Source organism: Marmota monax, unplaced genomic scaffold (assembly GCF_021218885.2).
Source record: "Marmota monax isolate L192 unplaced genomic scaffold, Marmota_monax_Labrador192_F-V1.1 WCK01_AAM20220418_F8-fsc00003, whole genome shotgun sequence".
In the NCBI taxonomy this organism is placed as follows: domain Eukaryota; kingdom Metazoa; phylum Chordata; class Mammalia; order Rodentia; family Sciuridae; genus Marmota; species Marmota monax.
This window is the reverse complement of record NW_026694084.1, coordinates 14880452-14894772: the sequence shown is the minus strand read 5'-3', so window position 1 is coordinate 14894772 and position 14321 is coordinate 14880452. Positions and strand designations below refer to the sequence as shown.

The 14321-nt window shown below is 36.2% G+C and overlaps 1 protein-coding gene across 4 annotated transcripts in view; it reads left to right on the top strand.

Annotated features, from left to right (window-relative positions):
* The first annotated feature begins 1121 nt into the window (after positions 1–1121).
* The window catches only part of Angpt1 (angiopoietin 1), a 236205-nt gene continuing 223005 nt past the window's right edge, over positions 1122–14321 (top strand). For all 4 annotated transcript variants that reach the window (XM_046464877.2, XM_046464876.2, XM_046464875.2 and 1 more), the window contains exon 1: positions 1122–1418. In XM_046464877.2, coding sequence (XP_046320833.1) covers positions 1122–1418 — 297 coding nt within the window. The remainder of the gene's footprint in view (positions 1419–14321) is intronic.

The following is a 14321-nucleotide window of genomic DNA, read 5'->3' as shown; positions in this document are numbered from 1 at the left end:
GCAACTGTCTTAAACTGTAACCACATTGTTTTTCTGGGGAAGTTGCTCAATTTCTATACACAGAGCTTCCATGAAGGGTTGCATTTTGATCAAGCAACCAGCTTCATTTAAAATCCATATCCCCAAAGTATTTTGATACTTCTATTTAATATGCACATGCTATATTGCTTTGAGTGACAAATTAGGGTAATTTTCTTGATAATTTAATCCTCTTTAATTCCTTTCTCTAACTCATAAAATTCTAAGTGAACACAATAAAACAATACCTCTCTAAAAATAGTTCTTAATACATTTTTCCCCAGAGTCAAAAATAAAAGTTTTTTTTTTTTAAATAAATGTAATAATTATACAGATTTATCATTCACTGTTAAAAATAATTTCATTGGACATTGTGCCCACTTTTTTCCTTGGGGTTTTATATTAAATAGTAACTTTAAAAACATACAGCTGGTTTGTTGGATTTTAGTAGGTCAGCATACACACCAAAAGTGTATTAAGGTGGACTGCTCTATTTATTGATTTCCCGTTAATCTGCTACAGGCTGAGGGCAATTGTCTGCGGAAGGGGCGGGAGGCCCATACATGATCGAGGTCATGCGCATCTAGCCAATTTGTAAGACGATCCGCCGCCCAAAGCCATCAGCAATCCTTAGCATAGGGGCACACTCATGCATTCCTGTCAAGTCATCTTGTGAAAGGCTGCCTGCTTCCAGCTTGGCTTGGATGTGCAACCTTAATAAAACTCACTGAGGTCTGGGAGAAAATAGCAGATCTGCAGCAGATAGGGCAGAGGAAAGGGTCTAGAGTATGTACAGGCAGCTGACTCAGGCAGGCTCCACGCTGAACGGTTACACAGAGAGGAAACAATAAATCTCAGCTACTATGCAATAAATATCTCAAGTTTTAACGAAGGAAACTATCATTACAGTGAAATAAAAAAATAACATTTGAGAACAAAGCTAACAAATGGCTAGTTTTCTATGATTCTTCTGCAAACGCTTTCTTTGAGGGGGAAAAAGTCAAACAAACAAGCAGTTTTACCTGAAATAAAGAACTAGTTTAAAGGTCAGAAGAGAGGAGCAAGTTTTGCGAGAGACACGGAAGGAGAGTGCTGGCAGTACAATGACAGTTTTCCTTTCCTTTGCTTTCTTCGCTGCCATTCTGACTCACATAGGGTGCAGCAACCAGCGCCGGAGTCCAGAAAACGGTGGGAGAAGATATAACCGGATTCAACATGGGCAATGTGCCTACACTTTCATTCTTCCAGAACACGACGGGAACTGTCGTGAGAGTACGACAGACCAGTACAACACAAACGCTCTGCAGAGAGATGCTCCACACGTGGAACCGGATTTCTCTTCCCAGAAACTTCAACATCTGGAGCATGTGATGGAAAATTATACTCAGTGGCTACAAAAAGTAAGTGATTGCTTTCAGTTTCTTAATTGCATGGAGCCTTTTCTCTTCTTGGTCTGCAGCTAACTTAGCGTTCCTTAGGGGGGCATTTGTGTGTTTACCTTTTGCTCCAGGGGGGCAGTGTTTGCGAATGCAAGTGGGCTCTCCGGTTTGACTTTCTGAGTAAGCCAAGGTTTCTGGGCTTATGTAAGCATTTGAATGCAGGGCGCTCCCCACTCCCCGGATTTGTGCATCTAATACTGGCACCTTATGACAGCTTTGCTTTTCTCTTTTTAAAAGTTTATCTTGAGTGTTTAGTCTGTCAAAATCCAAATTAAAAAAAAAAAAGAAAAAGAAAGAAAAAAAGAAAGCATGCACCTTTTAAGCCAATTGGTGGAAAAAAGAAAATCATAATGACAATATTTATTGAGGATCAAATCAATTTTACACTAGAAAATTTTGTGCAGCTAGGATTTTGCAATTGCCACAAAATGTCCATTTTTTCAATCTTTATAATATTTATTGGTTGAATAAATTGTATGAGTAGAGGGAACTGTTAATTTCAACAAGTGGCAGGATATAGAGGACTTATTTCTGTCATCTAGTTCTTCTGTGCTTGAGAAAAATCAAGAAAAAGGTTTAATGTGGACTCATCAGGAAGAGATTACTTGTCACAATGAGAGGAGAAATGCAGCCAGCAGTGGCTGTTCACAGACACATGCACCTGCAGATTTAGACTGAACACTTTAAGCAGGCTCTGCATATTCCTGAAGTACCTCCTTTCCCAGGGATTTTAGTGCCATTTGGGAGTCTCAATATCCAGATGAATGTTGATGTTGGATATGCATTCAATCCCAATTTATAGAAATCAAACTAAACCACTGAAAAGTTTGCATTGAAACTGTGCCTATTAAACTATGAGGACACTTTCTGCAGACCTTTCTCTCTTTACTGTCTAATTGTGTAACAGGTAAGCAGCAGTAAGCGAATTCAATTGAATGGTGGTAATGTCCCTGTCTGTGAAAAGCTTCTCCCCCGGATCATTACTAACAGATTCACTTGGTGCATATAGACAGGGACATGAGCGGGCTTCTTTAAAGGTAGTCTGTTACCCTTTAAGAGGATAAAAGATAGGGATGGGACAAATGCTCTTTTTTGTTGCTGTCTGGTCACAATCATTTAGGTCAGCCCTGCTGAATCATGCCGAGTAATAGTTGTTCTACTTTTGTCCACTAGGGACTGAACTAAGATCACTGTTATTTCATTTGACATGTTAACTGGAACTTGGTTGTTCTAGAGTTTCCAAATTCGGAATTGCAGTTAGTCTTCTTATTACAGACTACAGGTGAAATATCAATAAGTGGGAAGAAGAAAAGAAGGAAAATAGAATTCTGCAGTCTTTTAAAATCTGTAGCTTAATTTTCAGGTGATAGTAGTTACAAATAGAATGTCAGTTTTTTCCCTTTGGCAAACCTTATTTCCATAGTAAAGAAATGAATAGCTTGGTTGAACAGCTTGTTATTATTCTTAATATACTATCCCATCTAGTTTTTTTTAATGAGAATCAATCATGATAAATTGGTCTAAATTCTTTCAGGGGGACCTAGAGGGAAATTTAGTCCCAAATTGTCATGAATGATCTATTCTACCAAAAATGTAATGTTTTGTTTGCTTAAAACATACAATGAAAATGGTGATTCAAACATAGAAATGCATATTTTGTGTTGCTATGCAATTATTCAGCAGTGACAGGGTAAACACATAATTCTACTGGGCTTAAGTCATGTACACATTTCGTATGTTAATTTATTTTGTGAAATAAATTTGATTCTTGTTTACATTGTTCTTGGTCAATGATTATGGCACAGCTCTCAGAATATAGCCAAACATAACTACTGAAATGTTCTTTGGTTATATGGACCCTTGCAAGAGCAAATCAGGCTGAATACTTGCTGAAAATGTCTCTCAGTTGGTATGAGTCAGAGCAGTTTGGCTTGACTATTGTCTGTTTAAATTTGCATATCTTTTGTCATTGTTAATGTGATTGGTTGGAGGATCAAGAAACCAAATAAATGCATTCAGCAGAGAATTTGCTAAAGGCTCTCATAAATTTCCCTTAATTAGAGGTTTCCTTCAATCCAAATTCTAAATTTCTTGTAATATATGTTTATTTTTATCTATCAGATGGACTTTTTTTTTTTAAACTGTAACCATTTGGTATATTCTAGACTGCCACTTGTACTACTTATATTTTTATTCAAATTAATTGGAATGGGTAAGAAGCCATGCACTGCAGAAACCCAGGCTATCAGTGTATGTAAGTGAAATTAATTCATCCATTTATTCGACAAAATAATTAATCAAAGCATGGTGATTATTATGCAGCACATGGCATCACTGTCAGGAACGTTTCTGATGTAGAATAAATGAGTGTTACCAATGCTAGTTGATAATTTATGTTAATCTGTTCTCTTCCTTGAACGCTGGTGAAGTAGAGTTTTAAAAATTCTTTGTAAGACATGAGCCATCATTACAAGTCACTTTAAGAGACTTACATTCTCAAATTTCATTCTGCCACTTCTCTGGTCTTACAACTAAACATGAAGAAAAGTATGCAAGGGGGCAAATGATTTACTGGTCACCATAAACACAGGAATTGTTATGGCACTGATCTACTGACATGAGGGATTTAATTGAGAAAGACTAACTTTCCATGGGAACTTGTTTAGTTAACATGAGGTAGGCTGACAAAGTTATCTTGACTTGTCAGATAGCAAAGAGGAGCATGACATTGATGCCCAACATCACAGTTTTATTGGGTGAAATACCTGGGTGTGTGTCTGAGTTTGACTTTCTTCTATCATAGCTCCTTTTCATATTATTAGCAAACGTATCACTTGTCTGACAGTGAATACATCTTGGATATGTAACAATAAATATGAATGATTATTGTGTGTTTGCCCTTTTGTCATGATCTCTTCCTACATTTCTACGACAGAAAGGTATTAACATCCATATCTGTTATGGATTGTTATTGTTATTTTCCTTTTATATGTCAAAGTTTTACTAAGATGCAAATTTTAAATATTTGTATTTAGAATATAAAATGTTCTAGAATGTTTAGAAGGTGTGTTTTGCTTTTACCAAATGTTTTGCAGGCTGGTGACTGTACAATAGTAAACCAGAAAGGATATACTTGTGTTTTATTTTCACGAGGGGGGACTTTATTTTCATGAGGGGGGGACTTCCTAATTGTGTGAAATGAGTAGAGAGTAGATGAGTACGTTTTTAATAATTTGTCTCTAAACTTGAAGACATCTTTGATTTGTGCATAGAAATTGGAAAAAGTGGCAATTGCCAAGAAAAGTAAACAGGAATGATTTCTTTTAAATCAGGTTTGTGGAAAAGTCTTTACCAAATTCCTTTCAAGAACAGAACCTTGATTTTTAAGCAAGGGAGGAGCCCTTCAGAATCTGAGTTAATTTTTCAATCAATAGTTAGGTTTTATTGTTTTTTACATTTTTAAATCAAAAGATCCAAGAAGGAATAGACACCATTTTGGTCCTGGAATCTGGGCAGTTGGAGCTGTCACAGCTTATGAGTTCTCCCCAGCCTGTTTTCATTGATGGAGCTCAGGTTTTAGAGCTAGGGCTGGTGGGTCCTTTCCTATGGGTATCTGCAGACCTTCTTTACCCCTGACTCTACCCTTTACGTTGAGGCTTTTAAAAATAGTGCTCATCTCATATACAGTTATTGGTTTAATTTAAAATGAATAGGAATGTGTCCTTTGCTTTCTTAACCCCCCCACCCCCTATAGTTTTCCATTATATAAGAACAAAATCCAGATTTCTTACCAAGAAGTCCTATGTGATTTGCCCCACACCCCTTTAGTGGCCTCATCATTTATTACCTTCAAACGACATTCCAGACACTCAAATGACATTGCCCTTCTTGTTATTTCTCCAACAGACAAGCTCATTCCTGCCTTGGGCACTTTACAAGCTATTTGCTCAGCTCAGAAAATTCTTCCCCCAGCTCTTACCATGGATGGCTCCTCCTCTTTATTCAAGTCTTCATGCAAAAGTCTTCTCTGAGCACCATTACTTCCTACCTTTCCTATTCTGCTGAATGACTTGCTATCATATTGTGCTATTTAATTTCTTCATGACATTTACTCCTGTGTGATGTTATATTATTCATTTTCTGTCTATTCCATCTTCCTCTACTAAGAATGTGAATTTCACTAGAGCAGGTTTCTTGTCTATCCTTAGCATTCCTTATACCTAGAAGAATGTGGAATGAGTGACGATATTCTTGCAGACTCTTAGCTCTATGAGGTAGGGACTATACCCATATTGTTTACCAGTTTTTATTTATGACTATTTATTCCTTTCGGTAGCAGATTGACCTCTAGAATAATGTCTAGAGCAGCGTTAGCAGAGAATACCGTTGACCCTTCATTTTGCAGATTTTGCATCATCTAACTTAACCCACCTAAAGTAAAAAAAATATTTGTTTAAAATTTGTGTCTACACTGAAATACTGAAACACATACAAACTTTTTTTTGTCATTATTCCCTGAATAATATAGTGCAATCTTTAATATAACATTTATATTATATTAGGTATGATAAATAATGCAGACATTTCAAATACATAGGAGGTGTCATGAGTTACATGCAGATCCTAGCTATTTTATGTAAAATTTTAAGCATCCACAGGTTTTGATATCTGTGGAGGGTCTTGAACCAGTTCCCCATTGACACTAAGAGATGACTATGTCGTTTTTTGTTTTTTTTTTAATGAATAGAGAGAAATGAATTCCATGGGTAGATTTGAACTATAATTAAATATATATTTTAAAATAAGACCCAATTATATTCCTCATGCTACTTAGCTATGTAATGTGAGAAATTTTTATTAATATTCTGAGTTCCATCGTCAATATCAAGCAGCAAACTATAGCCCTAGAGCCAAATCTTGCCTGCTACCTGCACTTGTAAATAAAGTTTTATTGAAACAGAGCCACATTTTTTTTTGTTTTTGTGATGCTTGTTGATGCTTTTCTCCTACAAAAGCAAGTTAAGTCATTGCAATTGAAATCAAATAGCCTACAGCATCTCAATTTTTTAATATCTGGCCTTTAAAAGAAAGTTTGCTGACCCCTGCTCCCTGCCCAATATCACAAGAAGAATTAGTATTAATACTGGGACCATTGCAAGGTAAACTGTGGGGATTGTTGTGTGGGAAAAAACATTGCCCTTCAGGAGGCCCAGTAAGTTTTAGGTCCCTGCCAATTGGCGGAGAGCCTGACTAAGCCATTTCTTGGCTTGGTGTCTGGCATGCTGTGAGGTGACATTTCAGAAGAGTACAGACAAGGGAATTTCATGTCTTTTCTTTCCACTGCCCATCATCCCTTGAACAAAGAAATATTCCCAAAGCAGATATATGTCAGAAAAGAAAAAGCACCTGCATAACGATACAGGTCCCCAATCTCTGGATAAACAGGTCTGGACTCCATGGTCCCCTGCTTCCTGTACCTGTTTCATCCTGTTAGTTGCAGCATTAGCAAGAATGTTGACAAAACTCTGGAGACATTCTGTTTTCTTAGAAATGGGACTTCAGCTCAGCCTCTTGCATTCGGTATATTTAGAAACTTTTTTGTCTCTGTCACTTGTTTTAGATAGAAAGATTAGAGAGAAGTGTTCTCACCTGTATAGATGATGGATCAAAGAAGCAATAAGAGAGGTGTTCAGCTACAGATTACAGAGCACTGGCAGCCCCCATGCGATAATTTGCTAATTTAGGGGGTTTTGCTTTCATTCTGCAATGGTCTCTGTGCAGACACATTAGGGGTCTTTTCCTGCTTTGTGTTCCTCTTTTTTTTTTTTTAATACCACAAGCTATATTGTATCATTTGCTCTAATGCACAAGCCTAATTACATTCTGAGTCATCCTTGACTCTTGTTCCAATACAAGATCATCTCTTGCAGTGAAGTTGGGAAATTCCAAATCCCCTTTGGTTTTGGACCCTTGGTCTGTGGGAGGGAGGGCCTCTTAGTGTTTAAATCTTTTTATAATGTGTACACAAGATGTACCCCCTCTGTTATCAAAGGAGTTTCTAAAGAATGAAGCACTCTGTGGTATGCTTTTTATTTGGGGGCTATTTATACCTAGGGTCTGTACCTGAATACTCTTCTCTTATTCTCATATAGAAATACTAGAACTGAGAAGCTCTCAGGCTTATTTGGTCCTGAATAACCTGGATTTCTTTGTTGATGTAAATGATCTGAATTTCTTCCTTCGAGTGAGTGAGTGAGTGGAAGAGCAATTTTTAAAAGAGAAAGGGAAGTAAAACATACAACGCCAAATACAGACCTACTGGTAGCTAAGAATTTCATCAATAGTACATCTGGGCTTATGTGGGTTTTTTTTCTTTCATCAGTAAGTATTAGAAAATGTAGAGTAAGATGAATGTTACTTATTTATACTATACAGTCTGTATGGGAATGTGTTTCTTAAGTTTGCCTGAACTATTGAATGATCATGCAAATTAGCACAGATATCAACATGTGTCTAAAGTAAACTCACAGCTGAATGTTAAGAAAATGTAAGCACAGTGTGAATGTCTTGAATCCTTAGTGATAGAAACACATCAGCCAATGTCAAATGGTCAACTTGTAAATTTCCAGGCAATGACTGGTGACAGTTTTGAAAGATGATGTATTTTCAAGTTTAATTGATAAGTATATATTAATTCATTAGGGGAAAATTTATAGATAGGCTTTATTTTGTTTCTTAAAGCTGAATGAGTTACATTACAGTAATACACAATGAAGGATTTTTGCTTCCCAAGAACCAATAAGTACTCTAAAATCCCAAGTTAGCTGAGTAAGGTGATGCACACCTGTAATCCCAGCTATTTGGGAGGCTGAAGCATAAGGATCATAAATTTGAGGTCAGCCTGGACAACTTAAAATAAATAGGGCTGTGGCTGTTGCTTAGTGGTAGAATGCTTCTCTAGCATGTACAAGATTCTTGGTTTAATCTCCAGTATACCCCACCCCCACCTCTACCCATACAAACAAACAGAGGGAAAAAAAATCTGATTCAGGCCTGCGGATATAGCTCAGCTGTGGAGTGCATACTTGTTTCATGTTTGAGGACCTGGGTTCAATTCCCAGTACAATAAACAACAACCAACAACAAATAATCATCCAAATTTCATTTCCCCTATAAACCCTTAAAGATAGTCCTGGGATTTTGTAAAGCATTTAAACACTATTCTTATCTTCACTATTAATATACAGCAGACTTTTATAGTCCAGTGGGTATTTATTACAACTCAAGATTTGTTGTTCAAAGCAGGTCTTGGCATCACTTGTCTTAATTATGCAGATGTTAAGATGCAGAGAGTGTATCCTCATCACCAACATTACCAGTGTTATCATCATTTTCCTATTTCACTCACTTTTTTAAAAAAAGAATAGAGCTATCCAGTGACAGTCACTTCAATATTTATTGAATGAATCAATAGGTTTGTTTAATAAACTGAGTATTTAATGACTTAAAATGTAGAGTAAAATGACATATGTTGTGCCTACAACATTACTGCTGGTTTTGAATTCCTGGCAATACCATTTACTTGCTGTGTGATCTTGGGCAAATTCCTTCACTTCTCTATATCTCAGTTCATTATGAGTTAAATTGAGTTCATAACAGCACCAATAATTAAAAGGTTATTGCTAAATGTAAACATAATTCACATAAATTACTTTGTGTAAGTTGTATCATACCATAAATGTTAAGTAAGCATTAGTTATTGCTAGGGACAGTTCTAGGTTTAGTGTTAGTTAACTGTTGGAAACTTTTTCTCAAACTATTAAAATATTCTAATATTAGAATACTTAGAAGAACTTTACATGTTTTAATTTATTGACTACTTTTAAAAGCCAGTATGAAGTAGAAAGTATTATAATTGAATGAATCACTTGCCAAATGAAGAAGCTGAGGGATGGGGAGAGGACACCACTTTTCCACAATGGCTAAATTGCAGGCCAACAGCCAACCTGGGGCTGTCTGACTCCATGACCTATGCTATGAACCAACCATGGGATTAGCAACAGCAACTTTAACCATGTCTCCTCCTGTCAATCCTCAAACCATTAAGTCCATTTAAAAAAAATTTTTTTTCTGGAGTTGCCTTTGTGTATAAATCCTTAATTCTTTCATACTAAATGAGTTGCCCTTTTCTCAAATTCTGTTTCAGACAACCATTTATCCACAGCCCAACTCTAAAGCTCCATGGTTAAATTGGTCATGGCACGAAGGTTTTGCTGCTGTTGGAAGCACAATAGCCAATTCTCTCTGCCCTCCCACCGTCTGTTGACAGACCAGGCAACCCCATCTGCATTCCCTCCCACCTCTCTCCATAGAAGCACCATCTTCTTGAATGTATAGAGCTTAATTGAGTCTGACTATTTATCTGAAAATTTCTAAAACACAGAGAAAGGCTTACAATTGCTTTACATGGTGTGAAGCTGCCTCTTCTGAATATCTTCCATTCAATTGAATGACCTCCCTCTTGGATTTATCTGCAGGCAATCCTGTTTGGAAAAGAAACAGCACATTCTGGAACTTAAAATATTATTTGCATGCACTTTATTTTAGCGGGTCAATCCGAGAGTTGTAAAAATGAGGAGAAAGGCCTTGTTTTCTCAGGCAATGACCTTTTATCTCACTTCCTATTTTATTTATCATTGTCCCTATTAATTAAAATATTTCTGGTATTTTGGACCAAGGCCAAGAATGTTGCTACTTGCAGGCAATTGTGACAGATCTTCTCTTCTGCTGGGTGGAGGCCTGAACACTCACAAGCCTGGGTTCCATAGCTGTCTCCATAGCTGATGAAGACCAACTACAGCAGATGGGAAGACTCCAGACAACCCAACTGCCTTCTGTCCATTCTTCTTCATAGAATCACCAAAGGAGGGAAGACAACACAGGTTAAAGACAAATTTGAATTCAGTTAGGATTTCCATGTACTTTTATATGGTGAGATAGACTAAAACACATTTTAAGAAACCAGACAACTCAATGTGTGTCTGTTTGTTTGACCTCCGCTTTCCATTAAATGATGAGAGCCAGCAGTGTGTGGCATGTGGACACTGTAGGGGCCTGGTGGACACTGCCAGGCTGTACATATGCCTACATGCATGCTGTAGTGCTTAAGCTATCTGGGGCAACTGCATGGTCAGTGAAGTGGTCTGAAGGATTCTAGTGCTGATGCTGAATGACAGGGTCTTTTCCTGAAATAGGAAACTGTAGATCAGGGAGGACTCATTTCTCAATTTTAATTTTCTTTATTCTTCCTCTCCCCTCCCCATCCTTTTCATCTTCTATTATGTCTGCTGATTTTCCTCCCTTCTCAGGAGATAGCTGACAATATAGCAAGTACATATTCATGGAGGCTGGGAAGTGATCGCTTATGTTTAGTTATACAGTTTGTACTTTAGGAGACACATAATTATGGATTGATGTCATCCATATAACACAATCTGAAAAGAGGGGAATAGTTGCTGGATGTTCTGTCATCAAAGGAAGTATGAAAAAGAATAATGACGTTTAGTAACAAATAGGGCGTTCCAAGGTCTATTTTAGTCTACAGTATCATCCTCCAAATAGATAAATACATGCATTTTTTTAATAAATAATGGATATATCAAAGCAATTTTATAGATAAAGAAACTGAGGGCCAGTGGAATCAAATGATGTTTAGAAGTTTGCCTGTCTACTTGGACACAGATGTAAAATTTGAACTCAGACTTTCTGAATGGGTAAATCTGAGAACTCTTTATTATTTTCTCCTCTTTGGAATTTTCTTTCAAAAATTAAAACAATTATGAATGGTGGGGGAGCAGATAAAAGATTAAAATGAAGCTTTTCTTAAGTTTTTGGAGGATATGTCCATAATAAATAACCTTCATTTGGCAATCAGAAGAATTTTCCATACATGGATTTTAGGTTCTATAAGATGACTACTCTTCTTCTGATTCTTTCTGTCCTAGAACAGTTTTTTTTGTGTGTTTTTCTTTTTAATTTAAAAAATCTGTCAGTGGCAAATAATTCCTTGATATCTTTCCCCCAAACAAATGAGTTATTTAGTCATATTACCTCATGTTGGGGTTATTTTGATACAGATAAAGATAGTGTCTTAAACTATTTTATCTACATTTTTCACTTAGAAGCACTTCATTGTAGTATCAAGTTATATTTCTTTCTGCTGAAGACCAAATAAGAATAAAAATATTCAATAGAAGAGATCCTTTACCATTTCAACATTAACGGATTAGGGTGCTGTTTGTGCAAAAATTATCATTTATTCCATTTAAAAAGACTACATGCTATGTATGTTTTGACTTTCAAAAAATATTATTTAGTATGTGAAAGTAGACTTGAATTCAAGTCTATGCTTTAAAAAATCCCAGATAATTAATAAAGACACCTGAAAGTGACACTGTCAGTAGTATCTCTTACTGACGGTCAAGGTATACTAATAAATTTAGGAGACCTTTATTCAGATAAATGATTAAAGCTGACACTAGAAGTGGAAATCCCACAATCAGCTCTTCACTGAGAATTTGAGAATCAAATGTATATATCAGACTATGAAACCTTCCTATCAGAGAGAAAGGAATTTTTAAAATTTTGTGACAATTATGTTTCATATGGGACAAAAACTTGATCAGTTTGCAATGAAAAAAGTTACTTTGGAAATGAATTATCCTGAGCATAAGTTATCTCTATATATTATTAGCCTATTATTTTGAAATAACTTCCTTTAGATCTGATTTTAGATATCATGGCCTTAAAAGTATCAAAGACAATTAAAATATTTAAATAAAACCCTGTAAGTTTATTAAACATTTTTTATATTCAGATAATTCACCAAATATTTTGAAAAATCTCTCTTCTGTTAACTACAAAATATCCCCTGAGGTCAATGAGGTTAGCATGTGTTTAATCCTTCTCTGATTAGTGGGCACCTGTAAAATCAATGGTAAGAAGGAGATTTTATGTCAGGGAGACACACACTGCTATTTGTCCATGGATGGGAGTGTAGTTTGAAAAAATTATAGACAGTTTTTAAAATTTAGAGCCAAAAACATCCTCGTCATGTTCAAGTACTACTACTAAGTAAATAAAATTCAGCTTTTTAATTTAATAAGATTGAAAAGGTACAAGTAAATTATATAGAGTATAGAACTTGGAGAACAATCTTGCATTTTCCAAAGATGGTTATAAAAGTACCTCTTGTCTTACATGCTATCCTCCTGTAAAGAATTCCCTTTGCCTTGAATCTTTCTAAAGGAAATTCCATTTTATCTTGTTTACCACGACACTCACATTCAGAGGCTTGAGCTGCCATGTTAGAAGTCCACCATGTTGTGAGGAAGTCAAGCCATATAGAGGAGGATATGTGAAGGAGCTCTGGTTAGTAAGTCCTCATATCTGAGTCATCCTAGCCCAGTCTGTAGACATGTGAGTAAGAGAGCCTTCACAGGATTATAGTCTCCACCCATTTAGTTTCTTTAAGCTTTGGAGCCAGGGTCCTTCTCTTCATGGAAGAGAAGCAATCTATTGCTATTTTACCCTGTCTAAGACATTGACCCATAGAGTCTGTGACCCAATGAGCATAATCAATTGATTGATACAAGACACTAAACTTGTGGGTAATATATTGAACCCACAGTTAGGACTGGAATGGTCACCAGATACCTAGGCTTACAGGACTGTGCTGCCTATCACTATGCTTGTCACTGAAGAACAATGCATCTGATATGGACTATGCATTCCAGAAGCTTGCACTTCAGCGAGCCTTAGGACATCATTAGAATGTCATAAGTCCTGTATTGGTTCTGAAACCAGTACTTTTTCTTCCTTTACTATTCTTTTAAGTTAGATATTTCAGTTTTACGTAAATTTAGTAAGATTCAATAGATATAACTTGAAGACAGCATATACCTTTGTGGTCCTTTGAATAAAATTGTTTTTAGTAAGAATTTTTCTACCTTCTCCTTTGCAAGAAGCCTCAGGGACCAACAAAACTTGGAGTAGACCAGTATTCCATAATGCCAAAATGATATATGAGTCTTATAGATAACATTGTTTGTAGTTTTTCTGATCACTTAAAAAATATGAAAATCTCAGAGAATTCACATTTTTGAGGACTCTAGGAATGAAGCTTTTTTATAATCCTACACTACTTAACTTGTCATGTTCAGGCTGTAAGTTTAAATCCAGATGTTTCTGAAAATTGTTACTGAGCATGGCTGACTGGTGGTCTCCCAAATGTAAAACAAGTTAGCTGCATCTGTTTGATTCCCAGTGGTTTGGAATTCCTGCAGTAAAATCCATCCTAGATTCTTCTCTTTTCAACTGATGAGCAAGGGATTCAAACTTAAATGAAACAGGTATAGGAACATTCTTAAATGTATGATGTGCTTTGCTTATTACATTACATACTGATTGAAACTTACTGGAAAACAGCATAATAGTGAGTACCAAAAAAAAAAAAAAAAAACAAAAACTAAGTACTTTTATATCCTTTGACTCAGTAATTCAACTTCTGGGAATCATTCCCAAGGAAAACAGTTTGACAGAGGAAAAAAGCAAAATACATGAAGGTGTTCACTGCAGCCATCAGAGCAGAAACACTGGAAATCATGGGTGTTATTAGTCACTAGGTACTTACTATGACACCTCACACACATGATCTCTAATCCTTCAAAAGAATTTGAAAGATAAACAACATTATTTACAGGCTGAAAATGAGGAAACCATGTACAAGTTCCCCCAGGCCATAAATGGCAGGATCAGTAGACCCTCAACCCAAGATCCTCTGGTGAAAGGCCGAGACTTCAGTGA